At 37.2% G+C, this 27,896-nt stretch overlaps 2 protein-coding genes across 8 annotated transcripts; both read right to left on the reverse strand.

Moving 5' to 3' along the window:
* Positions 1-673: 673 nt before the first annotated feature.
* Positions 674-4,008, reverse strand: LOC110642437 (disease resistance protein RPS2). The gene has a single exon (XM_021794516.2). The coding sequence runs from the start codon at positions 3,513-3,515 to the stop codon at positions 762-764; it is 2,754 nt and encodes a 917-aa protein (XP_021650208.2). The 5' UTR covers positions 3,516-4,008; the 3' UTR covers positions 674-761.
* Positions 4,009-4,425: 417 nt separating this feature from the next.
* On the reverse strand, positions 4,426-27,524 carry LOC110642436 (lycopene epsilon cyclase, chloroplastic-like). Of its 7 annotated transcripts, none has more exons than XM_058145964.1 (7): positions 26,988-27,524; positions 23,803-23,938; positions 23,607-23,701; positions 23,409-23,485; positions 22,794-22,937; positions 22,580-22,703; positions 4,426-4,758 (listed from the first exon to the last, which is right to left on the reverse strand). In XM_058145964.1, exons 1-5 carry the CDS (start codon positions 27,298-27,300, stop codon positions 22,875-22,877), a joined length of 684 nt encoding a protein of 227 aa, XP_058001947.1. In that variant the 5' UTR covers positions 27,301-27,524; the 3' UTR covers positions 4,426-4,758; positions 22,580-22,703; positions 22,794-22,874. The 7 variants fall into 7 exon arrangements, with proteins under 7 accessions (XP_058001947.1, XP_058001946.1, XP_058001951.1 ...); XM_058145963.1 differs by having other exon boundaries at positions 22,580-22,725; positions 26,988-27,523; XM_058145968.1 differs by having other exon boundaries at positions 23,409-23,511; positions 26,988-27,513.
* Between the last annotated feature and the right edge of the window lie 372 nt (positions 27,525-27,896).

Genomic DNA, 27,896 nt, shown 5'->3' on the forward strand with positions numbered 1-27,896 from the left:
ATAGATAAAATACATTGTTTTATTTTTATTATAATGAAAATTATATTATACAATATTAGTAATTTTAAATCATATTAAAGTGTTTGAACAATTTATAAAAATAAATATATTTTATTTTAATTTTACTATTATTTAATAATTTACTAAACTGTTTAATAAAGTCTATATATTTTAATATGAATCTATAATTTTCTCTAAAGTTACCTACGATATGCACTCAAAATAATATATAATATTTATTAAATAAAATTTTGGTTGAACCTCAGTTTAACCTTAAATCTGTGACTCCCTCTGTCTTCGCCAGTTCATAGGCCGAGCCAGATTTGAAAACCTTGCTTCAAAGTTTGCAAACTGACCATTGAATTTCAGAGAACGAACAAAGAACCAATGCTCTCTTATTTATGGGCTTGCATTTCATGGCATTCTTGTGATGTTGCATACTTCTTCCCCTTTGAAAGCCTGCCTCCCAGAAGGCAAGATATAAAGCTGAGTTTTAAAAGTTAAAATGGTTCGCAGTATATCGTCATGTTAATTTTCTTTGAGAGTAGCTTTATTCTTGATTAGGACTATACCCACAATGATATGACAAATTATAATGGAATGATAACATGTAGAAATTAACAAAGTTCTACTAAATCAACAGCACATCAAATACCCAGAGGAGAATCTACTCTGTGAAAGAACGTGAGAAATTGATAGAAATAGCAAGGTTTTCAGCTAAAGCAAGACATACCTTTAAATATCACACATATAGATGTGCATCAGATTGACATAAACTTTGGAAGGAAAGCAGATTCAGTGGTGCATTCATCCCACTCAAGTCCATCCCACCATTCCTTGCTCCCGTACACTGTTGGTAATGTCAAGTTCTTATGAGTTTTGATTGGTAGCTTTTTCAGCCGCGGGCAATCAATCACAGCAATGCTTTCCAGGGAAGGAAAAACCAATGCCCATTGAGTGATACTTTTCAGCTCAGGAAGGTCTCGTATAGAAAGAGTTTTGAGGTTAGGAAATGCCTCTGAATCTTCCATTTGTATCATGTCCCTGGTAACTATTTCTTCAATCTCTTTGCAGTACATCAAGTAAATAACTTCTAGCTTTGGAAGTTGTATAACCCACGAAACATTCTTCAACCTATGGCAATGCCATATATTTACGAAACGAAGATTTTGCAGACATTTTCGAGTCACAGGATTCTTCCACACTATTGCTAGGCTGGGAAGGCCATGCAAAGCAAGAACTTCCAGGGCGGGAAGCCAATTGTCTCCAGCCGCTTTATCAACTTGCAAGTAATGTAGGTCATAACAGTTATTGATGCTAAGCCTTCTCAAACTTCGGCCAAAACTGGAATTTGATGATACTTGTAAATAAAGCAAGTCTTTACACTCTTTAATGTACAAATACTGTATACATTTCAATAAGCTACCGAAATTATCAAGCCTCTTCAGGGTCATCAATTCCTTCACAGTTATTCCAAGTGTGGTCAAGTGCTTCAAGCATTCCAAGTCTGCAATTCCAACTTCATTCACACCCTCACAATTGTGATCTTCCCAACCTGTATAACTATAATAAAAGTTCAGGACTCTCAATTGCAAAAGGCCTGCTACAGCCTTTTGTGGAATTGTTCTAAGAGAACTTGTTCGTTGCAGATCCAAATGCTTCAACTTCACCAGATCTCCAAGCTCTTCAGGCAATTCTGTTATCTTTGTTCCTGATAAATCAAAATGTTGCAACTCAACTAATTTGTTGATAGATGCAGGGATCTCTCTAATACTGGTTAATGACAAATCCAGAACTCTTAGGGAAGGCATAAATTCGAAAAATGCATTTGGAATTCTGCTCAAGCCACTGTTATATTGAAGCAGTAAGGTTAATAAATTGGGGCACTCAGATAACTCTGTTAGAGTAGTGATTCCATTGTCCATCAACGAAATTCTCTGAGCTTCCTTCCACCTTTCAGCTATGGGTGCTGCAGTGAGCCCCATACTGGCCTCAACTAGAAATAAACCCTTGTTGAATCCACACTCAGTTGCTATCCACAAAGCAAAACTTCTGATAACATCATGCATCTTTACTTGTGTTTTTTCTTCACCAGTTTCTAATAGGCATGCAACTTTCAGAGATCCAATGATAGCATGTCCTTTATTATGGACATTACTGTCATGAGAGCTGTCTAGAAATCCTTCCCCTATCCAATACTCTATAAGCTGCTCTTTATCAATAGAGTAGTCTTCAGGGTACAGAGAACAGTATAAGAAGCATGACCTCAATGTATCAGTCTCCAGATTGTCATAGCTAAATTTTAGAAGAGTAAACACATCTTCCATACCTCTAAGTTCCGATGGAGATCTGCTTAGTACGTCTATTGCATACTTCCATTCTTCTTCAGTCTCTTTATTAGCCATGGCTTTCCCAATGGTGATTAAGGCAAGCGGCAATCCTCCACATTTTCTGACAATGGTCTCAGCATAAGGTCGAATTGATTCCAACTCCAAAATCTCCCTTCCTCCAACCTTGTCACTGAAGAGTTTCCACGAGTCCTCCTCTCCCAAGAATTCCACTTTCAGCTTCCGGTGAGCATCCATGTCGCTGCAAACATCCAGTGAACGTGCTGTAAATATCACCTTGCAATTCTTTTCCTTTTGTGGCAGAGGAATTCCAATATTCTGAAGATCAATTCCTTCCCAAACATCATCCAATAACAGGAGAAATTTTGTCTTTCTCATAACTCTACGTATTTTTAATGCTCGCTGTTGCTGGCTCTCACTCTCTTCCCAAGACAAGCCTAACCTGGTCCCAACAGCCTGTTGAATCTTATCAGCAGCAAAATCCTTTGAGACCACAACCCATATGACTACATCGTAACAGTGTGATGTGGTAAGAAATTCATTGTTAATACTCTTCAAGAGGGTTGTCTTCCCAACGCCTCCCATTCCGTAAATTCCAACGGTTCCAACTTCATCCTCAGAAAGAAATTGCATAACCCTCTCCAACATCATACATAGGCCAACAGCAGGCCTATTAGGCACCTCCTGAACTGCTTCAGGAGACAACCTATCTGCTACAACAGTATCAAAAGCTCCTTTGCCAATAAGTTCATTAATTTCTCTTTGCAACTTTGAAACTTTCTTGCTCAGCTTGTATTTTGAACAAAAATTTGCTGAGCAACACCTATAGCATTCATTTCGCTGCCCAAGAGTTTCTGTGATCAAGCTTGCTTTAGATTCAACAACTTCTACTCTTTCTAGCCATCCTTGGACTTGTTTTGTGCAGGTCAACCCCTCCAAATCAGCACGACCAACCCGTCTCTTTAAATCATCGCTTTTATCCTTCAATTCCTTTAGTGCAGTAGTGAGGGAGCGAACCATTTGATTCACATTGACCACATTGCTCACCCTTGTAGCAATACTTTTGCATGAGCTACAAATTACCTGAGTCAGAGGACCCACAATTTCCATGGAAGAAATCTCTCTGCTCTTAGATAAGAAAGAAAAGAGGAGACGGAGAAGAAGCATAAACTGAATTGCTGCTTACTTCCTCTGCTGCTCACGTCTGAGTGGTGAAATGAAGAGATGAGCTTCTTGAGTTTGTGCCCGCACCCAGATAAGAGAATGCAATGAATATACCAATTCCAGCCTCCTTCAAATGATCCATTGGAAATGACTGCTGACCAACTCTCCTTCCTGGAGATAATTTATAGAAGCCGCCAATGTGGAAAATTTCCAAGTTGACTGACCTTATCGTGTGGACATTGTTTAACCATATCAATACGACACCTTTTTATTTCTATTACAAACAGTATCACTTGAGTCACTGTTCCAAAGTAGTGTTTTCCTTTACCGTACAAGGAAAACAATCTTTCTCAACTGTAAGGAACACCCAACTCTTCACTTATCATCGTTATCTAAACCCGGTGTTGGGTAAAACGAAATTATCCAATTCTTTCCCTTTCATTTTACCGAATCCGCAGTCAGTCGTCTCCTAACAGCTACCCTTTCTGATTTTACACACACACACACACACAGATATATATATATATATATATATATATATATATACACACACACGCATATAAAGCCTTTTGCTTTAACTGCAATTCATCTTGGTTGCCCAATTATAGTAGAAGAGAGTAACTTTGGTGTAGCGATAAAGTTACTAATAGCGATAAAGTTACTTGTAGGTCATAAGTTTGAGCCATAGAAACAGTCCTTCTGCAGAAAGGGGTAAGGCTGCGTAAATCAGCCCTGCCAGAACTCACAAATGTGAGATGTTTCGTACTCTGAATCACTTTTTCTTCCCCAAGCAGTAAACTTTGTTATGTTCTAAGTTTTTCACTTATTTCCCAATTTGTAATGTAGAGCTAGGCTAGTATGTAAATATTTTTATGCCCGAAATAGGCGTTATAGAGGAGGTATTGGCACTATGTTGAAGGAATAGAAACAACAATATTGTCATTATCTTTACCAAGTGATGGAATATACAATCAAAATGCATCTAAAAACCTAATATTTCAGACGTGAAGGGGATCCTCGTGTTTCTATATGTCAATTCAAAAATAGACCAAACAAGGGAAGAAATATAAAGGATGAGGCCTATACTGTGAGGTAAGTTCTTATCATGGTTGCTCCAGTGGGATGAGAAAGCAGATGCCTAACAAGGCACATTCTCATATCATTTGGTGCAATAACAAACATATAGAGGGCAAATAGTATGAGATCAGCTAAGGACATAGTAGAACCAAGGAATCCCTGCCGCATCCTGCACAAGAAGATACATACATCAGTTGTTCCAACGTAAAGGTGCATGGCTTGATGCAATATCTTGAAATCGGTTAGAATTCATGGATTGTCCAGCTATTAAGCTTATAGGAACTTGTTTTCACCAAATATACACTAGAAGATGCTTCGCTGTTACATGCTGATAACATGGAAATTTTACCTCTCCTATGAAATCAGAACCTATGGACAGTCTTCATGTATTATCAAATGAGCCTTTTGACATTGGTTCCGAGATATATGTTCCCATGATCCATTTGACTACACAGACACAAGTTCTTTCACCAACATAAGGATACTTTAGATACAACTATATGCTCACAACTCTATTAGAACTTAGTGTGGATTACCTAAGTCAATCTAACCTTCATTGACACATATGCGACATGGTATTATTCAATTAGAATTATATCACCTACATGTTATACTATTCATGCAATATAAATATGTTTCCTATTGTTATGGAAAGTCAATCACTATATTATTTCTCTGTATATTTTGTATTCTGTATTCCTATTTAGGATTTCTTATTTAGGATTTCTTCCTAATTAGTAGAACACAATTATAAGAATCAATTGTATATATATATACCCATGTACAGATTAATTGATATCAATGAAAATGATCTCTTTCTACACGGTATCAGAGCAGGTCATCAATCTATGGTGACTATTTGTTCTCACTACCCAGCTCAGGAGAGACCTTGGCCGCCGACCGGCCGTTTCAACCCCGATCAACATCGCCGGCGTCATCTCAACTCCCTCATTCCACCACTGTGTGCTGTTGCCTGATCCAGTATAACCATTAAAGGACTTCTGAGGTTTGGCTCTCAGATCCTATTTTGGTATTTGCTTGATTTGTGATTTTAGGTTATTTTATTGCTATAAGCACTTTGGATTAGCGTTTCGGTTAGTTTTCTTTGTCTCAACAAATGGCAGACAATAAGAATGTTATTTCTAATGTGATTCCGGTGATGACTAAGATCACGGAATACAAACTTAATGGTTCGAATTACCTAGAGTGGAGTAAGACTGTTACGGTCTATTTGCGTAGCATTGATAAGGATGATCACTTTACTAAAGATCAACCCACTGATGATACACGACAAATTTGGCTAAGGGAGGATGCTCGGTTGTTTTTGCAGCTTCGGAACTCGATTCATAGTGAGGTAATTAGTTTAATTAATCACTGTGAATTTGTTAAGGAATTGATGGATTACTTAGATTTTCTGTATTCTGGTAAAAGGAATATCTCCCATATTTATGATGTTTGTAAGGCATTCTACCGTGCTGAGAAAGAGGAAAAGTCTCTCACGACTTATTTTATGGATTTTAAACGGGTATATGAGGAACTTAATGTATTGTTGCCTTTTAGTCCTGATGTGAAAGTTCAGCAGGCTCAAAGGGAGCAACTGGCTGTTATGAGTTTTATTGCAGGCCTTCATTCAGAGTATGAGACTGCTAAATCTCAGATTCTCTCCAGTTCTGAGATTTCCTCTTTGCATGAAACGTTCACACGGGTCCTTCGTATAGAGAGTACACAATCTTCATAGCCTGCCAGTTGTGCTCTTATTAGTCGTAATCCAAATGGACAACAGGGTAATAGAAGAGGAAGTAGAGGAGGAATTACGAACAGCAATGTCAGCGTAATGGAGAGGCTAGTTCTAATCAGGACTCAAGAGGAGTCATTTGTTATTATTGCCATGAGCCTGGCCATACAAAATATAATTGTCCGCAACTTCAGAGAAAAAATCAGCGATCACAGATGGCAAATATGGCAGCAGAGAATTCTACAGTATCTTTCTCTAAGAAAACTATTTTGGTATCTGCAAAGAATTTTGCACAATTTTCCCAGTATCAGGCATCTCTAAAGCCTACCAATTCCCCTGTCATTGCGATCGCTGAGTCAGGTAAATCCACTACATGCCTTGTGTCTTCTTCATCCAAATGGGTTATTGATTCTGGTGCGACAAATCACATGACAGATAATTCTAGTCTTCTATCTGCTTTTCAGTCTAATCTCACTTCCTCTACTGTTACTTTAGCTGATGGTTCTACTTCTTGTGTCATGGGTTCTGGAACTGCGAACCCGACTTCGTCAATTTCTTTGTCTTCTGTTTTGTGTCTACCAAAATTCTCTTTTAATCTACTTTCTGTTAGTAAACTTACTCGTACATTAAATTGTTCTGTTTTCTTTTTTCCTGACCAGTGTTTGTTTCAGGATCTTACGACGAAGCAGATTATTGGTAGAGAACGCGAGTCAGGTGGTCTCTACTTTCTGGAAAATCATGTACCGCAGTCGCTTATTTGCTCCAGTACCTTAACACCTCTTGAAGCTCATTATAGATTGGGTCATCCTTCTTTGTCTACCATGAAGAAGCTGTGTCCTCAATTTCAGTCTTTATCAGTACTAGAATGTGAGTCGTGTCAGTTTGCAAAACATCATCGTTTGCCTTCTGTGTCTAGAGTCAATAAACGGGCTTCATCTCCTTTTGAGTTAGTTCATTCTGATGTTTGGGGTCCTTGTTCTGTTACATCTAAAATTGGATTTCGTTATTTTGTTACTTTTGTTGATGATTACTCTCGTGTTACCTGGTTATATTTAATGAAGAATCGTTCTGAGTTGTTTTCTATCTTTTGTGCCTTTTGTAATGAAATCAAAACTCAATTTAATATTTATGTGCGCATATTAAGAAGTGACAATGCCAAAGAATACTTTTCAGCACAATTTCAGCTTTATATGACACAAAATGGCATTCTTCATCAGTCTTTCTGTGTGGATACCCCATCCCAAAATAGCGTGGCCGAAAGAAAAAATCGTCATCTTCTTGAGGTAACTCGTGCTCTTCTTTTTCATATGAAAGTACCTAAATACTTTTGGGCGGATACAGTTTCTACGGCATATTTTTTGATCAATCGTATGCCGTCTTCTGTCCTTAATGGGGATATTCCTTATACTACTTTGTTTCCTACAAAATCTTTGTTCCCTATTGAACCCCGTATTTTTTGTTGTACCTGTTTTGCGCATGATGTTCGTCCACAGGTTACTAAATTGGATCCAAAATCTCTCAAATGTGTCTTCTTTGGGTACTCCCGGCTTCAAAAAGGGTACCGTTGTTTCTCTCCTACTCTTAATCGTTATCTTATTTCTGCAGATGTCATATTTTTTTAGTCCACTCCATTTTTTCCTCCATCATTTGTGCATGAGAATCAGGGGGAGGAGGATGATCTCCTAATATATACTGTCCAACCAATGTTTAGTCCTCTCCCACAGTCTGTTCCTTTTGTCTCTAGACCTACTCGACCTCCCGTTGTTCATGTTTATTCCAGGAGATTGGAGATTCCTGACTCAGATCCTCCACCAGCTACTTCGTTGGGAGATCCTATACCTCATACTAATCATGATTCTGATCTAGACTTACCCATTACTCTTTGTAAAGGTAAACGTTCATGTACTTATCCTATCTTTTTTTTTGTTTTTTATAATCAATTGTCTTCTTGTTCTCGGTGTTTTGTTACTTCTTTAGACTCTGTTCCTATCCCTAATACTGTTGATGAGGCACTGTCTCATCCTGGCTGGTGTGATGCTATGAAAGAGGAAATAGAGGCTTTAGATGCTAATGGTACATGGGAACTATTGCCTTTGCCCACTGGTAAGAAAGCTATTGGTTGCAAATGGGTATATCTGATGAGTAAATCCTGATGGTTCTGTGGCTAGGTTAAAAGCACGCCTTGTAGCAAAAGGATATGCTCAGACATATGGGGTTGATTACTCTGATACTTTTTCTCCTGTAGCTAAACTTACTTCTATTCGCTTGTTTATCTCTTTAGCAGCTACATATAATTGGCCCCTACATCAATTAGATATCAAGAATGTTTTCCTTCATGGTGATCTTCAGGAGGAGGTGTATATGGAGCAACCACCTGGGTTTGTTGCTCAGGGGGAGTTGGGTAAAGTTTGTAGGCTTCGGAAGTCTCTTTATGGCTTGAATCAAAGTCCTAGGGCATGGTTTGGGAGATTCAGTGAAGCAGTACAGGAATTTGGTATGCAAAACAGTAAGTGTGATCACTCAGTATTTTATAGGCAATCTAAGGCTGGTCTAATTCTCTTGGTAGTCTATGTGGATGACATTGTCATCACTGGGAGTGACTCTGCAGGTATTTCATCTCTTAAAACCTTCCTCCAAACTCAGTTTCAGATTAAAGACTTGGGATTGTTAAAGTATTTCTTGGGTATCGAAGTTATGAGAAGTAAGAAGGGTATTTTCTTGTCTCAAAGAAAATATGTCCTCGATCTATTGACAGAGACAGAAAAATTAGGTGCTAAGCCTTGTAGCGCACCAATGACTCCAACTTTACAATTGTTAGCAGGGGATAGTGAGTTGTTTGAAGATCCAGAGAGATACAAGAGATTGGTAGGAAAATTGAACTACCTTACAGTCATTCATCCTGACATTGCTTATGCCGTTAGTGTGATAAGTCAGTTTATGTCTTCCCCAACTGTTGCTCATTGGGAAGCCTTGGAATAAATCTTGTGTTATCTGAAGGGCGCTCCAGGAAGAGGTTTGCTATATGCCCATCATGGGCATTTGAATGTTGAATATTTTTCAGATGCCGATTGGGCTGGATCTAAGGTTGACAGGAGGTCAACTACTAGATATTGCATTTTTATTAGAGGAAATTTGGTGTCTTGGAGAAGCAAGAAGCATAATGTAGTTTCTCGTTCTAGTGCTGAATCCGAATACAGAGCCATGGCACAATCAGTATGTGAGGTAATGTGGATACTTCAATTACTAGATGAGACAGGTTTTAAGACCTCCCTGCCTGCGAAATTGTGATGTGATAATCAAGCTGCTCTTCATATTGCTTCTAATCCGGTGTTTCATGAGCGGACCAAACATATTGAGATTGATTGTCACTTTATTCGTAAAAAGATTCAACAACAGATCATCTTAACAGAACACATTAAAACTGGAGAGCAGTTAGGAGATATTTTCATAAAAGCTCTGAATGGAGCTAGGATTGACTACATTTGTAACAAGTTGGGCATGATTAACATCTATGCTCCAACTTGAGGGGGGGTGTTATGGAAAGTCAATCACTATATTATTTCTCTGTATATTTTGTATTCTGTATTCCTATTTAGGATTTCTTATTTAGGATTTCTTCCTAATTAGTAGAACACAATTATAGAAATCAATTGTATATATATACCCATGTACAGATTAATTGATATCAATGAGAATCATCTCTTTCTACACCTATCAAGTATGAAAGATCATCTCAATCTTTAGTAAATTCATCTTTCACCTAGCTCTCTGTTTACTGGCTTAATCATTGGAGTGGACCCTACAAAGGCTAGGTGTTCCCTTCTCAAGTTTTTTTTTTTTTGTTTTTGCAGGTAAATCTCAGCCATGCTATATTAAGAATTGGAGATCGTTTGTCATCAATTGGTGTGATGAGTGTGCACTCAGTTTCTGCAAACCTCACTAGTAACAACTAAATACAAATAAATAAGAGAAGAATAAAGGTAAAAGAAACTTAAACCATACCAACTGGGTAAGCGGAAGAAAGTAAGGAAGAATGTCCTAATGCCCTCAATATCCAGTTGCAGTATAAGAGCAAGTCAAAAGAGAAAAAATACCCTTTGACGTTTCCTTTCTTGTGGCCAAAGAGTATTCCAAGCTGAGAAAAGTAATATAATCATCATGAACAAACCTCCCTTCATATTCATTTGGATGTTATTGGTATATTTTTAAACATGAAAAGAAATGATTTGCAAATTTCTAAAAAACAAAAAAAGAATGTAGGCTCCTGCTTACTTGAACTGCACTTGCACATCAAAGTCAAACAGCACACACTATTAAGCAAATTTTCCAGTTGCCATTCATGACCACAAGCTAATATTACTATTATGCCCTGGATTACATGTTCCTAAACTCTTAAACGTATTTCACAAGTTTATATGCATCATTTGCAATTTATATAAGCTAAAAAATTAAAGATCCATCTATGACTATTTGTGAAAATATTAAAATGGTATACTCATTTATAGAAATTATTTTCAACTTGCCAAGAAAGAAAGGTCCCATTTAAAGAAATATTCGGCCATGGAGCAGCATGGCCACCGTCAACAGGAAAATGCTGTTTTATATGAAAAGTTAATAATTTAGTTATTGTTTAGCTCCTGTTTAGTAATCATAAAATGGACTAATCATGGCTGTCATATTGCATAATTAGCATGATCCCTTCTTAATTAACTTTATTGTTCTCTCTTGTCAATAGTCTGGAGAAGGAGAATCTTGTTAATGGGTTCAACAGAAGGAAAGTGTCACACCTTATCCCTCCTTAAGGCATAACATGATCCCGTAGAATACTTAATGAACTACCGAACTTCACCTACCGATAACTCATTAAGTACTCTACAAGGGATTTTAAAACAATTTTCTTACATTTTGGAAGTGGTAAGCATTTTAGTGGGAATTAAAAACCATTTATTCAAGTTTAAATACTAGTAAAAAATTTTGTCCATTTTAAATTTTGCCGCAAATTTTATAAAAATTTTGACAGAGTTCCCTCTGTATTTTGAGAAACCAGTTCTTCAAAGACTTATAAAAAAGCACTTCCAAAATATTTCACAACTCCCAATCTCCAATAAAACTCAAATCAACCAAATTCAAATCACTTCAAGGCAATTTCCACAATTTAATCAAATTTGGTCATCACAAAATTTTTAATACTTCATTAACAAGGCATAAAGCAGAAAATTCATATTTACAAATATTAAATTTACAGAAGCAAACCCAAAATAATATTATTACAATTTATTTACAACTGCTTAATTTACATTGATACTTATGACATTACAGTATTTACATTAAAATAACCATAAGGGTATAAAACAATACCCGTACAAAAGGGATCAAGAAGTTCTTGTCAATCCCGCAGCTCACTCTGCTGCTTTCTCCTTGCTCTTATCTGCGACAGTAAATTAAACTATCGCTGAGTATAAACATACTCAGTGGTGCACAATAAAAATTTAAAATGCGATACATAAATCATTTATTGATGAAACATAATTTGAATACTTCACAATCATATTTCACAAATATCAAAGCTCATAACAACTCATTTTGTCAAATAATATATTAAACATAGTTTAGTCAAACAATTTCATAAACATAGTGTTGCCAAAATCATACACAGCTTAAGCCATGACACAAAATTTCCGATCAATGCCGTGTTGTACACCACGACAAAGCAATCTACAACCCCATTAATCGAAATCAATGAGGGAGGTGGCTAGCTTGCTAATGAGTACTCACCCGATCTACAACCTCAACTGGCAAGCCAGAGAGGGAGGAAAATATACGATCTCAACCCCATAAATGGAGGAGGAAATGTGATATTGTCATGCTAAGTGTGAATCCAAAATCAATTTAAAATAATTATTTTCAATAATTTATAAGAGATCCCAAACAATTTTCAAAGTCATTTTTGTAGTCACAAAGTGGCAACACAATTCGTAAATAACACAGCGACTTCATAAAGTATAGCAATTCAAATTTTCAATTGGAAAACAATTACATAAATTTATTGTGCACAAACCAGACTCGAGTCGCCTCTAGGCCTTGACTCAGTCTTTCAGGGCTTCCAAGTCTTTTTCAGCTGAAACACACAATTTCACAGTGTTTCAGTACCATAACTTAGCATAAATCCAAAAATAAATTTCATTTCATTTTTACCTAGCTTTAATGTACTAATTTCGACGTTCTCGAAGTTTTTGTGTTTCGAGTTACTATTCATTGCACTATTCAAGTCAAATAGTTGACTTTCTAAGGCTTAATAGGTATGGGAATTCCAACTTCACCCACATACCACATTTTGGTCATTAAACTTATTGGTTTTGGTCATTTTCTCAAAGCTTAGGTCATTTTGGCAAAATTGCTAATTTTCGGTTTTGGTGCTCCGAAGTTGCACTGTTCCATTGGTCAATCTACTGTTGGAATTTGGCAAAACTTCCTTCATAGAAAATGTTCCTTATTGTCTTAAGTGTATTCTCATTTTTGGATCACCCCAATCGGAGTTCTTTAGCTCAAGTTATGGCCAAAATACAATTACTGTTCATGTGCACTGTTCATACTGCAACTATGGTTCTGGCAGGTTTTTTATCCAACTTTGTTCAGTAATTTGATCAAGTTAAGTTCATAATTTGGTCTAACTTTCTTCATATGAAATGTTTTACTATGTCTTAGGTTTCCATCGGTTTAAGAATCACCTAAATCAGAGTTTTTTAGAGAGAGTTATAGCCATTGGAACTTTACTGCTCAATGGCAATTCTGCAGAGTTACAGGTTTAATAACTCAACTTTGCTCAATAATTTGACTAGGTTAATGGCATAATTTGGGGTGGTGTTCTTCATAAAAGTTTTATATCTATGTCTTATCTAATTACTAGTAAAATTTCAGGTCAATTTGACCTTCCTATCTCGAGTTATGACCAAATGAACAGTTACTGTTCATTTGATCAGTTTGGTACAGTGGCAGCCTACTCTCATTTCACTTTGGTCAATTGGTTCACCAAGTTTTAGTCAGTTTTTGGCCATGGTTCCTTAATGAAAATTATGTTATTTTATGTCTATTTTCATCTCCAATTGGTGGCATATCAATTGGGCTTGTAAAATTCCCGTTTTGGTCCTTCAAAGTAGGTTTGGTCATGCTGCCTGCAGCATGACCAATTGCCCTACGAATTTGGCTTTCATTCTCACAATTTCCACACATCTCTTTTGGTCATTATTGACCATTTTTCAGTTCACAATTGGTCAAAGATATCAATTATGCATTTCTCTAAAATTTGGTTCACAAACCCTAACATTCAAACCCTAACTCACTCATTCAATCACAATTAGTGCATTTCCATCTTAACACCATACTAATGTAAGTTTATTAACATCTTTAATTCCCTTTAAACACACCAAACCATACCAATCATACTCCCATCAACCAGGCCAAAATTTCAGTTTAGTCCTTCTCCCATGATTTTATTTCATTTCATAATTTCTAAGCTCATTTCAATCATCACACATGCATTTAAATGGAAGAATAAGGAGTTTAACATACTAACCTCAACTTGAATTCCAATTCTTCAATTTCACTCCCTTTTTCCTTTTTTTTTTCTTCAAGTTTTTCTTCTCCTTTTTACTCCCAAGTGATGTATCTAGGTCTAAGAGTGTGATTTTGTGTTGGAGTTTAAGAAATTTATGGGAAGAAACTAGAGAAAAGCAAGCTTTCTAAGTCCAAAAATGGTGGAAATGAAGAGAAAATGAGAGAGAGAAATGGGAGAGAGGGAGTGACGGGAATGGAGAAGTAAAAAAAAAAAAATTTTCTTTTCTTTTATTTATTTTGGTTTATGGAAGACCACAAAAAGTCTAATTAACTAATTCAACTAATTAATTTATTTTTGGCATCATGCATGAGATCATGCATGATGTTATCACTTTTGACTTTTTCATTTTCCTCTCTTTTTTTTTCTATTAGTTCTTTAATTTAATTCCCGATTCCGAAATTTTCTTTTCTCTGATTTTATTTGTGATTAGGTCGAGTCGACTCTCGAGTCAATTGACCAAATTGCCCCTCGCCGGTTCATCCCAGTTTGCAAATAATTCCATATTTCTTCTGGCTCCCTGACATAATTATTTGACTGACTTAACAGTTCTTTTTTGTGATTTTCTTTTTTCCACTGTGTTCATAAGGGTCCTAAGGACCGCAGCGTTACTTTTTACGGTTCGAAATTTGAGTTTAAAATGACTTCGCAGTCATTCCCGAGGAGGTCACCCATCGCTGTGACTCTCGGCTCGTTTAACTTCTTACGTTCTGTTTTTCTTATTTATAGTTAACTAATTAAACATTACTAATTATTTGTATTTATGGCTTCTCAAGTTGTCTTAAGTGTGGCCCTAATCCCATTAATTGTCCGGACCGACACCGATCCAGACGATGAAATATACCAGGCTATACCAATAGGGGTGTTACAATTCTCCCCCCCTTAAATAAATTTTGTCTCGAAATTTTACCTGGTATCAATCTCTGAACAGCTGTGGATGTTGTCTCCTCATGTCCTCCTCTCGTTCCCAAGTAGCTTCTTGGCCTGAATGATGGTTCCACAACACTTTTACCAATGGTATCTGCTTGTTCTGTAGCTGCTTCACCTCATAAGCCAGAATCTTTATGGATTCTTCTTCATATGTGAGGTTTGGGTTCACTTCTATCTCTTCTACTGGTAATACATGAGATGGGTCTGATCGATACCTCCTCAACATAGACACATGGAAGACATTATGTATCTTCTCCAACTCTGGAGGTAGTGCCAAACGATAAGCCAAAGGACCCACTCTTTCCAATACCTCATATGGCCCGATAAAACGAGGACTTAGTTTTCCCTTTCTGCCGAATCTCATAATCCTCTTCCAAGGAGAAACCTTGAGGAAAACTTTCTCACCCACTGCATACTCAATATCCCTTCTTTTCAAATCAACATAGGACTTTTGACGGTCTGATGCAGTTTTAAGTCGATCTCTGATCACCCTGATTTTCTCTTCAGTCTGTTGAACAATTTCGGGTCTAATCATTTTTCTTTCACCCACGTCATCCCAACACAACAGGGTTCTATATTTTCTGCCATATAAAGCTTCATATGGAGGCATCCCAATGCTTGATTGGTAGCTGTTGTTGTAAGCAAACTCAATTAAAGGCAAGTGTGTATCCCAACTACCCTCAAACTCAATCACACAAGCCCGTAGTATGTCCTCCAAGATCTGAATTACCCTCTCGGGTGGCCATGCATGCGTGGGTGGAATGCAGTACTGAAGTTCAATCTAGTTCCTAGGGCTCTCTGAAGACTACCCCAGAATCTAGAAGTGAACCTAGGATCTCTGTCTGATATAATAGAAACTGGCACTCCATGCAGTCTCACAATCTCATCAATGTACAACCTGGCCAATCTGTCCAAACTGTAGTCCATCCGGACTGGCAGAAAATGAGCAGACTTAGTCAGTCTGTCGACAATGACCCATACTGCATCATGACTCTTCTGTGTCCGCGGAAGTCCCATTACAAAATCCATTGTTATTCTTTCCCATTTCCATTCCGGCACTGGTTGTGGATGTAACAACCCAGTTGGCACTTGATGCTCTGCCTTTACTTGCTGACAAGTTAGGCATCTGGATACAAACTCTGTCACATCTCTTTTTAAACTCATCCACCAGTAATGCTCCTTTAGCCCTCTATACATTTTTGTACCACCAGGGTGCATAGCAAAATGAGACTCATGTGCTTCCTTCAAAATGATCTGCCTCAAATCAACATCATTAGGAACACATATTCTACCCTGGTGTAGCAATAGACCATCATCTCTGATTGAGAACTCTGGTTTCTTGCCCTGTCGAACTTCTTCCATCAGCTTCTGATACCTTTCATCATTCTGAGCAGCCATTCTGATCTGATCAATCAATACTGGCTGTACATGCCATGCAACTGCTGCCTGCCCATCATCATTAATCTCTAAACTGGCAAGTAATAACCTCAACTCATGTATCAAAGACAAAGGAGTAACTTGTAGACTTGCCATAGTCTTGCGACTTAGGGCGTCCGCCACAACATTAGCTTTCCCTGGCTGATAGTCTATCAGACAATCATAGTCTTTTATCAACTCTAACCATCTCTTCTGTCTCAAATTCAGCACTTTCTGAGTGTCCAAATACTTCAAACTCTTATGATCTGTGTAGATGTAACATTTCTCCCCATACAAATAATGTCTCCAGATCTTAAGAGTAAACACAATGGCTGCAAGCTCCAAATCATGTGTCGGATAATTCCTCTCATGCGGTTTTAGCTGGCGTGATGCATAGGCAATGACATTTCGATCTTGCATCAACACACAACCTAACCCGTTGTGAGAAGCATCACTGTAAACTGTATATTCTTTACCCGGTGTGGGTAAAGTCAGGACTGGAGCCTCTGTCAAACATCTTTTCAATTCATTAAAACTCTGTTGGCATTTATCCGTCCACTAGAATTTTACATCTTTTCTAAGCAGCTTGGTCAATGGAGATGCCAACATGGAGAATCCCTTCACAAATCTACGATAGTATCCAGCTAAACCCAGAAAACTGCGAATTTCTGTGACATTTCTGGGTGGCCTCCAATTAAGGACAGCTTTAATCTTACTTGGATCTACCTTAATGCCCTCTTCTGATACTACATGCCCCAAGAAAGATATTTCCTTCAGCCAAAATTCACACTTCGACAATTTGGCATATAGTTGTTTCTCTCTCAAAGTCTGCAGTACAATCCGCAGATGTCTATCATGCTCTTCTGCATTCCTCGAATAGACCAATATATCATCAATAAATACCACAACAAACTGGTCGAGATATGGTCTGAAGATAGTGTTCATCAGATCCATAAAAGCAGCCGGAGCATTAGTTAACCCGAATGGCATAACCAAGAACTTATAATGGCCATAACGGGTTCTGAAGGCAGTTTTAGAAATACTCTGCTCTTGTACTTTCAGCTGATAATAACCTGATCTCAAGTCAATTTTGGAGAACACAGCTGCACCCCTTAACTGATCAAACAAGTCATCAATACGGGGTAATGGATATCTGTTCTTTATCGTCACCTTATTCAACTGCCGATAATCAATACACAAACGGAGAGTGCCATCTTTCTTCTTTACAAACAACACCGGCGCTCCCCAAGGTGACACACTAGGGCGGATAAAGCCCTTGTCAAGCAGTTCTTGCAACTGCACTTTCAACTCTTTCAATTCTGCAGGTGCCATTCTGTATGGTGTTATGGAGATTGGGTCCACACCAGGCATAACATCAATTTCAAACTGCACTTCTCTTTCTGGAGGTAATCCTGGCAATTCATCAGGAAACACATCCGAAAAGTCACATATAGTAGGAGTGTCCTTCAGTGCTGGACTCCCCACTTGGGTGTCTATCACATGTGCCAAGTACGCCTCACACCCTTTTCTAATCATTTTTAGCGGTCTGGTGAAATGATGTTTGAAGGCAATAATCGCCTCTCCCCATGTATTACTATATCACCATGCGAGGAAGACCAAAAGTGACTGTCTTGATCTCTGATCAATCATGGCATAATGCCTGGCTAACCAATCCATGCCCAAAATAATGTCATAATCTCTGAAGGGCATTTCAATTAAATCAGACAGAAAAGTGTGTCCTTGGATCACCAAAGGACAATCTCTATATAGCCTATTTACTCGGACCTCCTGGCCTAATGGACTAGTTACTAGCACATCATAGTCCATTGGTACACACTGAATAGCAGTAGGACATATCACACTAGCACTAACATACGAATGTGTGGAGCCAGGATCAAATAACACATACACATCTTAGTCAAGGATGGAGAAAATACCAGCTACAACATCTTATGTTTCAGCCTCTTCCCTCTGACGTATAGTATACACTCTGACTAGTGCACCACTAGGTACTGGCTGGTTAACAGTGCTCTGACTTCCAGGGGTGTTACCAGGACCCCTACCTCTGCCTCTTCCTCTAGCAGCTGACTGTGACCCTCTGGGTGCAGAGATTTGAGTTGATTCTTCAGGTGTGGCAAAAGATCCAGACCGGCGCGGACTAGTGCAATCCTTAGCGAAATGTCCGCTTCCTCCACAATTAAAGCATGCACCAGTAGCCTTGAAACAAACCCCACCATGAGTTCTACCACACGTTTCACCGCTGCACCGATAGAGCTCCTCGGGGTGCTCTTTGGTCTCACGACTGCACGGTGGTCTTTGGCCATAAAATCTGCCTCTGCCTCTACGGAAGCAAGATCCCCCAAACTGTTTCCTCTTCCTCGAACCACTTCCAGATGCTTGTTCAGTAGTCTTTTCAGGTTTCTCTTTCTCTTGTGAACCTTTCTTCACTGCCCCTTCAGATTCTATCCTTTCTAATTCCAAGGCTTGTGAGATCAATTCAGCAAAATTCTGATGTCTGAAACCCACAACTTGCATCCTCAGACTCTGCCTTAACCTGAATTCAAACCTCTTGCATCTGTCTCTGGGGGTGCAGACTAAGCTTCCAGCATAGTAGCTTAGCCTCGAAAAATCTCTCTCATATTCTGCTACAGTTCGGTTCCCTTGTTTCAGACTCAAGAATTCTTGTAATTTCATATCCACATATGCATCGGGGACCCATTTACATGCGAACTCCTCAAAAGTCGACTGTGTTAACACAGTGGCTCCACGGTCAGTAGGGGATGGTCTTCCACCATTCATAGGCATCCCCTTGTAATAAGGAAACAGAATATTTGAACTTCATCTCTTCCGTGCACTGCAGCTTTCTAAAAACTCGTTCCATTCTTTCCAACCACTGTTCTGCTTCCAGTGGATCCACAGTGCCTTTAAACTCAGTGGCCCCAAATTTCATCAATTTTTCATACTGCCGAGCTGAGGGCTATGGTTGGGCTACAGGTATTGGCATCTGAGCTTGGGGTGGCACATTACCCGCCATTTCTTTGGAAAAAGCGACCATCTCTTTGCATAAATTGAGCAGAAATCGCGGTCTTTGGAGCAGAGCTGGAGTGGCTGACCCACTCACGTTCTGGAGTGCTGGGGCTTCCTCTTGAACCTCAGCCTCAACAGATTGTTCTTCGGAATGATCTCCTCCTTCCATTCTATTTTCTCAAATTTTCTACTTCCTGAGATTAAACACAAGGAGGTTGACCTCCGTTAGTGCATATTCATGATGTAAATACGTCATATGTATTAATTTAAGCTACTTGAGCAGTTGTACTTATCAATAAAATGTTCATACACATAGTCAAAATTTATTGAAAAACCATGCTCTGATACCACTAAAACATGTCACACCTTACCCCTCCGTAAGGCATAACATGATCCCGTAGAATACTTAATGAACTACCGAACTTCACCTACCGATAACTCATTAAGTACTCTACAAGGGATTTTAAAACAATTTTCTTACATTTCGGAAGTGGTGAGCATTTTAGTGGGAATTAAAAACCATTTATTCAAGTTTAAATACTAGTAAAAAATTTTGTCCATTTTAAATTTTGCCGCAAATTTTATAAAAATTTTGACAGAGTTCCCTCTGTATTTTGAGAAACCAGTACTAAAACATGTCACACCTTACCCCTCTGTAAGGTATAACATGATCCCGTAGAATACCTAATGAACTACCGAACTTCACCTACCGATAACTCATTAAGTACCCTACAAGGGATTTTAAAATAATTTTCTTATTTTTGATAAATGGTGAGCATTTTCCAATAGGTATTTAAAACATATGATTAAAAGTAAATCAAATTAATATTTTTGGTCCATTTTGTTTTTACGCAAATTTTATAAAAATTTTGACAGAGTTCCCTCTGTATTTTGAGAAACCAGTTCTTCAAATACCTGAAATAAAAGCACTTCCAATAATTTTCTAACCACTGCTTCAAATTCATACTCAATCTCAACCAATTTCTCAAATTCACAAGTTCAATAATTCTCAAAATACTGTCAATCAATATCATTCATATTTCCTTAGAAACAAAACAATTTAGATACATCATTACAAGAAATTTACATTAAGAAAATCCAAACTAAAATTTATTACAACTTTATACAAACTTTATACAAGCTGCTCAAGACCGATTTTACATATCCATACAATTACGTGCAATATATACATCAAAAGAAATATTTACAGTCAGGGTATAAATTATACCCGATAACTTCTAGCAGATAGCTTCCCTGTCCTCAGCAGCTCAATCTGCTGCTCCTCTAGTCTCTATATCTGCGACAGCATACAAAGCTATCGCTGAGTGGTGAACTCAGTGGCGCACAACTAATAATTTAAAATTTAATGCAATTTGTGCTTGACAATTCATAACAAGTAGAATTTTAAAATTTCTAACTTCTTCAAAATCCCTGACCTTCTGAAATCAACATTTTCATTCATGCAAATTATTCATTTGAATAACATTTTGATCAAATAATAAAGATTTATTTACATTTCTTTTAGATTCCGAAACAGTACAAAATCTTTTGAATCACTGACAAATTATTTATTTCAATCACAATTTATCAAATCATGCATAATTTAAAGGGCGTTGCCAACAATACACACAGTCGAACCCATGACCCAAAATTCGAATAGATGCCGTGTTGTACACCACGACATTTCATATTCTCCTAATAACCGAGGCTAAAAGGGAGAAACAAAGACTAGCTAGTATATATGAGTACTCATTCACATCATTCCCCAACTGGCAAGCCAGAGAGGAAGAAACTCGCCCCATCAAGTGGAGGAGTTATCTCACTAGACAAGCTAATGAGAATTCACAACATATTTTGTCATGTCAACTGTGATTTCAAATCATATTCAAAACAATTTTTATTTACAAAGTGTTTACAAATCATCAGCATATTTAATCATCATAAATTCATGTTCAAGGTTGGCAACACATCAAACTTAATATTTACAATCATCAAAGCAATGCAATAAATCCTTAAATGCATAAGAAAATTTATATTCAAATTATACAATTTCATTCAATAAGTTAAAATTCTCAACAAAACAAAAATCATGAATCATATAATAATTTATTTAAAATCAATTTGGAATTGAAAAACAACAAAAGAGTTAGTTGTGCACAAACCTCAAATGAGTCGCCTGTTGGCCTTGACTCGACTTCTGGGTTACATCAGATTCTTTCCACTGAAACACACAATTTTATAGTATTTCAGTACCATAATTTAACATAAATCCAAAAATAAATTTAACTTCACTTTTACCTAGCTCTAACGTGCTAAATTTGACGTTCTTGAAATTTTGTGTTTCGGGTTACTATTCACTGCACTATTTAAGTCAAATTGTTGACTTTTTAAGGCCTAATAGGTATGGGAACTCCTCAGCCTCTTTTCTTAAATTTTCTTGCCTTGCTTCAAACTCTTGCATTAAAGCCATCACTCTTCGCACCAATTTACGTGAATGGGTTCCCTCCACCATAGCTGAGGAACGATAAGCTCTGATACCACTAGTAGAAGAATTTAACTGAACTAAGAGATAGATTAAGAACAGAGAGAAGAAAGAAGAATCACACTTTCATTAGAATCAAGAACGAATACATCGCATCAATTATATCTTATTTATAGGCTATTCAATAGAACTAACTACTTCTCAGATTCTCCCATGAGGCTCTCCTGATCATCCGCCAGATCTTCGCTATACTTGCCACGTGTCTGTACACAACAGTTCAACTTAAAAATCTCAACTGTTCTTTTATTCAACAAAAAACGATTCTTTCTCTTGCCCATTACTTAATCCCAACGCTGTGTTTTACTATTGTTGCTGTTTTTCTCGTATCAACTTTCTTATCTTCTAAGAATCATATATGAGAAACATAAATTCAGAAAAGAAAAAAGGGGATAGAAAAGCCTCTTTATTATATGTATTCAGATAAAATGATCATGTTAATAATAACATCATTAATTATCATGGAATATGATAGAGACTCTCATTAGGATTGAATCACAATTTTCCAAATTTGACTTTCACTAGAACCTGAATACTTTCTACAAGAACTCCTAAGCTATGATTTTAAGGAGTGTAAACATGCTATCTGTGTACAGTACATGAGAACAAAATGAGCATAAAGCTCTCTTCTGGTATTGTTCATAAAAAAGAAAATCCTTATTTCGGGATTAAGGATAAAAATGAAGAGCCAAAAAAAAATCATGCATCTGCATTAGATAAAAGAAGCATACTGCTTGGAAGACATCGCAGTTTTGCTTATGAAGCTTACCTCTTCAAAGGTTTTTAAAATTCGAATTCCCATTGTCTCTAACCTTGACATGAGTTTTCTCCTTAACAAGTCAAAAGGCATAGCACCTTTGGAGGCCAAACAAGTTTCCTGCAGAGTACTGTATCACCCATAAATATTTTTCACATAATTGTTATGATAAATCCATTTGAACTTACCTCAAGGAAAACTCTTGTTGATGACATGGGCATGACATAAAGAAATGTTGAATATTCAGATTCTGAAGAGGGAACTTTCTGTTAAATGTAGTCCCTGTAACCCATAAGGACCATCAGACTAGGATCATATGGATTGTTTTCCACCTAGAATTATAAAACAACTAGTTAGCATCACAGCTAGTTGATATTTCATCTCAGAACAAGTTCTAAAATCCTCCATCTATGCTGAGAAAAAGATTACGCAATAATATTTCAATTTTCAATGTTGCATCAATTCCAACACCAATATTTATCCAACTCAACTTGACTGGGCCTTAATGTTAGCATACCTATAATTATCCATTAGAATACAAAAAATTAGAAAAAAAAAAAGGAAGAAGTCAACTACTTTCCTTTGTTGTCTATACGTCTTTTAAACTAGGCACAATAAGACAGTCTGGGGTTGCCTCTTACATTAAAGTAACGAAGTACCTTGGAAATTTTTAAATAGAACAGAAAAGGACAAAACTAGGACTAATAAAGAACCAACTCCAAGATGTAAAATTTAAGTACAGAACATATAGTAAATAATTGACATTCTAGATAATTTTGACAATGGTGTAAACTAACTCATACCTCGACCTCCACATCATAAGCTGTTTGGACAGAAACCTGAGGACCCCCCACTTCATACTGCAATAGTTTTCCCGAAGCTGTCCCAGATGCAACAGCGGCAAGCCTACAATAATATATTAGGAACTTGACGCGGGATTTAAACTTGAACTCATTTGTATTATTGTGAGAAAAGCTTAAATTGAGGATATCACATTTCACCTTTAGGAAATAACATATCAGGTTCACATGCTACAAGACTATGACCATCAGCAGCTTCAATGATTCTAAGATACAAAACACCTGACTCGACACACCTACAGGAAATTAATACAGATTATATATTTATAGAATACCACTTTTGCACATCCAATGAGATAAACAACAAATGCAATAACTGAAGTCTAGCCACTCTTACCTCCTCAACAACTCTTGATGGAACAAATGCCCACTAACTCGTCCATAGGCACGACCAATAAGAACAGGATCATCGTCATCAAGATATGCTATTGTATCCCGCCATACATGCTCAATGCATCCTTCAAGCCCAAGATCTGAAAAACAAAATAAATTATATTAAATTCCACTTAGATATTAATGGATATTAATGCAAGCAGGGAATGTAGTAACTAAAACTTTCCAGTAGTCATGAAAGGAGCAAACTCAGGGAACTAAAATTTAAAAATAAGAAAAAGATATGTAAAGATTATTATTATATAGGGTAGGGTTCCAAATAGGCAAAAATGTTAAATTTAAAAATTAGAAACAGGGAATTTCTTATCCCATTTGCAATTGATAAAGTGATTCTAGAGAGGGGCCAAAAACACTACCTTTAAACTCATCCTCCCAGACGCCATAATTATTGGTAAAAGGAAGATTAGGACCTATGAGTCCAACACTTATGTCACAACCCAACCTATGGGCCGGACCGACACTAGGACCTGAGCCAGCCTAAAGCCCCGGAGACTCGTAATAAGTCTAATTATTTTTCAACCTAACTCTAAGGCCCATTTGGGCCCAATTTCAAGAATTCAACCGAACAGAGTCTGACCATAAAATGAACTATTCAACGGGGAGTTTTTGACTCATCTGACTTGCAAACACAATATATAATAAATTGGGGAGCTCAGCTCACCCTTCACATATCAACTCCCTCATCCAATCCCATCATGCATACAGTTAATAAGTTTACAGGTTCAACATAACTTTTATAATATAGGCCCAAAATAAAAATAAGTGCTTCTAACATATGCGGAGTCTAAAATTTAACTCAATTGTACAAAATACATTAAATACTATTAATGGACCTGCGAAGAAGAAGAGCACGTTAGCCACAACAAATAATACTCCTGTAGCCTAGAAAAAAAAAAGATGAACAGGAGTGAGCGTTCAACTCAAAGAGTAAAATATCAATTTTAATCATAATCTCTATAACTATCTAAATCTAATGCACCCTGTGGAGTGAAATGCAACATCGTTATAATATTCATATCATAACAGCAAAAAGGCAATTTGGAGCATTCACTCACCCAACACTGTCAAACAATACATATATGGGAGCTCTTAATCCAACCTCTTCCAGTGAGTGTCTCTCAAGCCGGACTTTCGCTTAATAAACCAAATGCGGGGTTCCAACGAGTGTCTCTCAAGCCGTGTCTACCCCGAAGGACCGGGTCCCAGTGAGTGTCTCTCATCACGACCCAACCTATGGGCTGGACCGGCACTAGGACCTGAGCCAGCTTAAAGCCCCCGAGGCCCGTAGTAAGCCTAACTATTCCTCAACCTAAATATAAGGCCCATTTGAGCCCAATTTCAAGAATTCAACCGGACAGAGTTCGACCATAAAATGGAGCATTCAACGGGAAATTTTTTACTCGTCCAACTTGTAAACACAGTATATAATAAATTGGGGAGCTCAGCTCACCCTTCACATAATCAAAATGTCATAATTCAAATAGGAGTCATAAATACAGTTAATAATTTTACAGGTCCAACATAACTTTTATAATACAGGCCCAAAATAAAAATAAGTGATTCTAACACATGCGGAGTCTAAAATTTAACTCAATTATACAAAATACATTAAATACTATTAATGGATCTACGAAGAAGAAGAGCAGGTTAGCCACAACAAATAATCCTCCTGTAGCCTGGAAAAAAAAATGAACAGGAATGAGTGTTCAACTTAGAGAGTAAAATATCAATTTTAATCATAATCTCTATAACTATCTAATGCTAATGCATCCTGTGGAGTGAAATGCAACATCTTCATAATTTTCATATCATAACAGCAAAAAGGCAATTTGGAGCACTCACACACCCAACACTGTCAAGCAATACATATATGGGAGCTGGTCCCCTATACAGCCCTCTTAATCCAACCTCTGTCAGCGAGTGTCTCTCAAGCCGGACTTTTGCTTAATAAACCAAATGACGGATCTCAGCTAGTGTCTCTCAAGTCGTGTCTACCCCGAAGGACCGGGTCCCCGAGAGTGTCTCTCAAGCCGTGTCTACCCGTCCTATTCATACTGCTCCAAATTACCACAAACAACATCCATGACACTTCAACAATTATGAATGTAATATAAAACGTGCCTAGTGTTTAACTACATAGATACATATTTATAAGTGATGCATGGGCATTTTTGAACATATAATAATATCGAAATTATAATTAAAATTAATATTTTACTCACAAACTTGAATCGAGGTCACTGCGGCGACTGGGCGGAGGAGGAAGGCTGTTCCAGCTCACCTGAAAATTTCATTGCAATTATTTAATATATTTGACTCAATACAAGTTTAGAAAAGATCAAAGACACCCTAAGTTGTGCTGAAAATCCGGTAGAGTCTCCTCTATACCTATGACCTACCCAACCTGCAAAATGGTTCAAATAACACTTCTAAACTCAATCCATATCTCATCATCATTATATGGCCCCTCCTGGACCTCCAAACCAAGTAATAATCACAACATCAGACAACTCAAATATAAGACTTCAAAACTAATATTTTTCAAAAACTATACAAACTAACTTTAAAAATTCTATAAACATAAGGCTATTGCAATAGGAATCATAATTTTTTTACCATCCATGAATATTTTATAAATTTTATCCTAATCCAGTACAAGACAAATATTTAGTAACGTAGAGTTCGAGTTTAACTATGCCAAATCTAACAACTAGAACGTGTCCAGAACGTCTGAATGGGATAACCTATAATCTTGATCCGATTCTGAAATGGTTACGGCAGCTTATCTTAGCAGCTTATCTTATCTGCTTGGGCAAAAATTACATATCCGGATTCCAGATTCGGGCGAGATCAAATTTTCACGACGAAATGAAAGTATATAGGCCAAGTCCACGATACCATAGTTATAATAAAAAATATATATATATATATAATTATTTGAAAATTAGGGATGTTATAGCTTAATCCCAACTTAGCTGATTCTGCAGCGAGAGCCAGACCAGCTGGACCGCAGCCAATAACCACCAAATCCAATACATCATCTCCAATTGGTATTGGCGGCAACTGCACAACATCAGCGGCAAAAAAGGAAGAATAAAACAACACGCCATGTCCTTTCAAATTAAGTACCTTCGACAGAGCGAGAGAAAGAAACCTTATGGGCGATATTAGACTGCTTCTTCATGGCCTTGTCCTGCTGCATTTGAACAAAAACAAGTTCGGAGCCACCAGCCTTTACATAATCTTCTTCATCAGCAAATTCTTCTTTAATGGCCACACAACTATAGCTCCCTGCACTGCTTGCTTTCACTTGATAGAAACGACATCGTTTCTCTGAAAGACCTCCGCGTTTAGTTGTTCTCAGTGTTCTTCTCCTGGACCTTCCCGAAGGGCATGAAAACACAGCCATTGCTGCGAAATTTCGAGCTCGTAGACACTCCATTTTGGACTTTTTCTTTCAGGTATTATATGTCGGAAACTACTTCTTTCCTTTCTGAATAGAAAAGAAAAGAAAAGGTTTAGGTTTCACGCCATTTCTACGGTTCACTAGCTCCAAAAAGTAAAGATCAGGATCATGCGTGAAGGTGAGCTCCGTGTTGAAAGCAGAAACTGAAACCTGAGAAGTGAGAAGTAGTGAGAAGTCTTACCTGCTCTCAGTCTCGGGTGTAGCTGCAGAGTTGGACAGCTGTAATCCACACTCTGCCACGTGGACGTTTGGGATTGGCACAGTACTTGACAAGGCAATTTCTATTCAAGAAAGCTGCTAGCAAAATCTTGTCTCAACGTGATTTACCATTACCTTAAAAAACTCATAAATTTTTAATTTTTTATTAAATTAATTTAAAAATTTTAATATAAAAATTAAATTTTGAGTTAAATTTTTTTATTTTATTTAATAATAGAAAAATCTAATTTCTTAATTTTTTTAATTAAATTAAATTTAAATTAAAATTTTTAAACTAATTTAAAAAATTATTTAATTCAACATCCTAACAAGCATAGAGAAAAATTAAGCATTATTATATGCAAGAAAAATCC

This window comes from Hevea brasiliensis, chromosome 4, assembly GCF_030052815.1.
Source record: "Hevea brasiliensis isolate MT/VB/25A 57/8 chromosome 4, ASM3005281v1, whole genome shotgun sequence".
NCBI classification, from domain to species: Eukaryota; Viridiplantae; Streptophyta; class Magnoliopsida; order Malpighiales; family Euphorbiaceae; genus Hevea; species Hevea brasiliensis.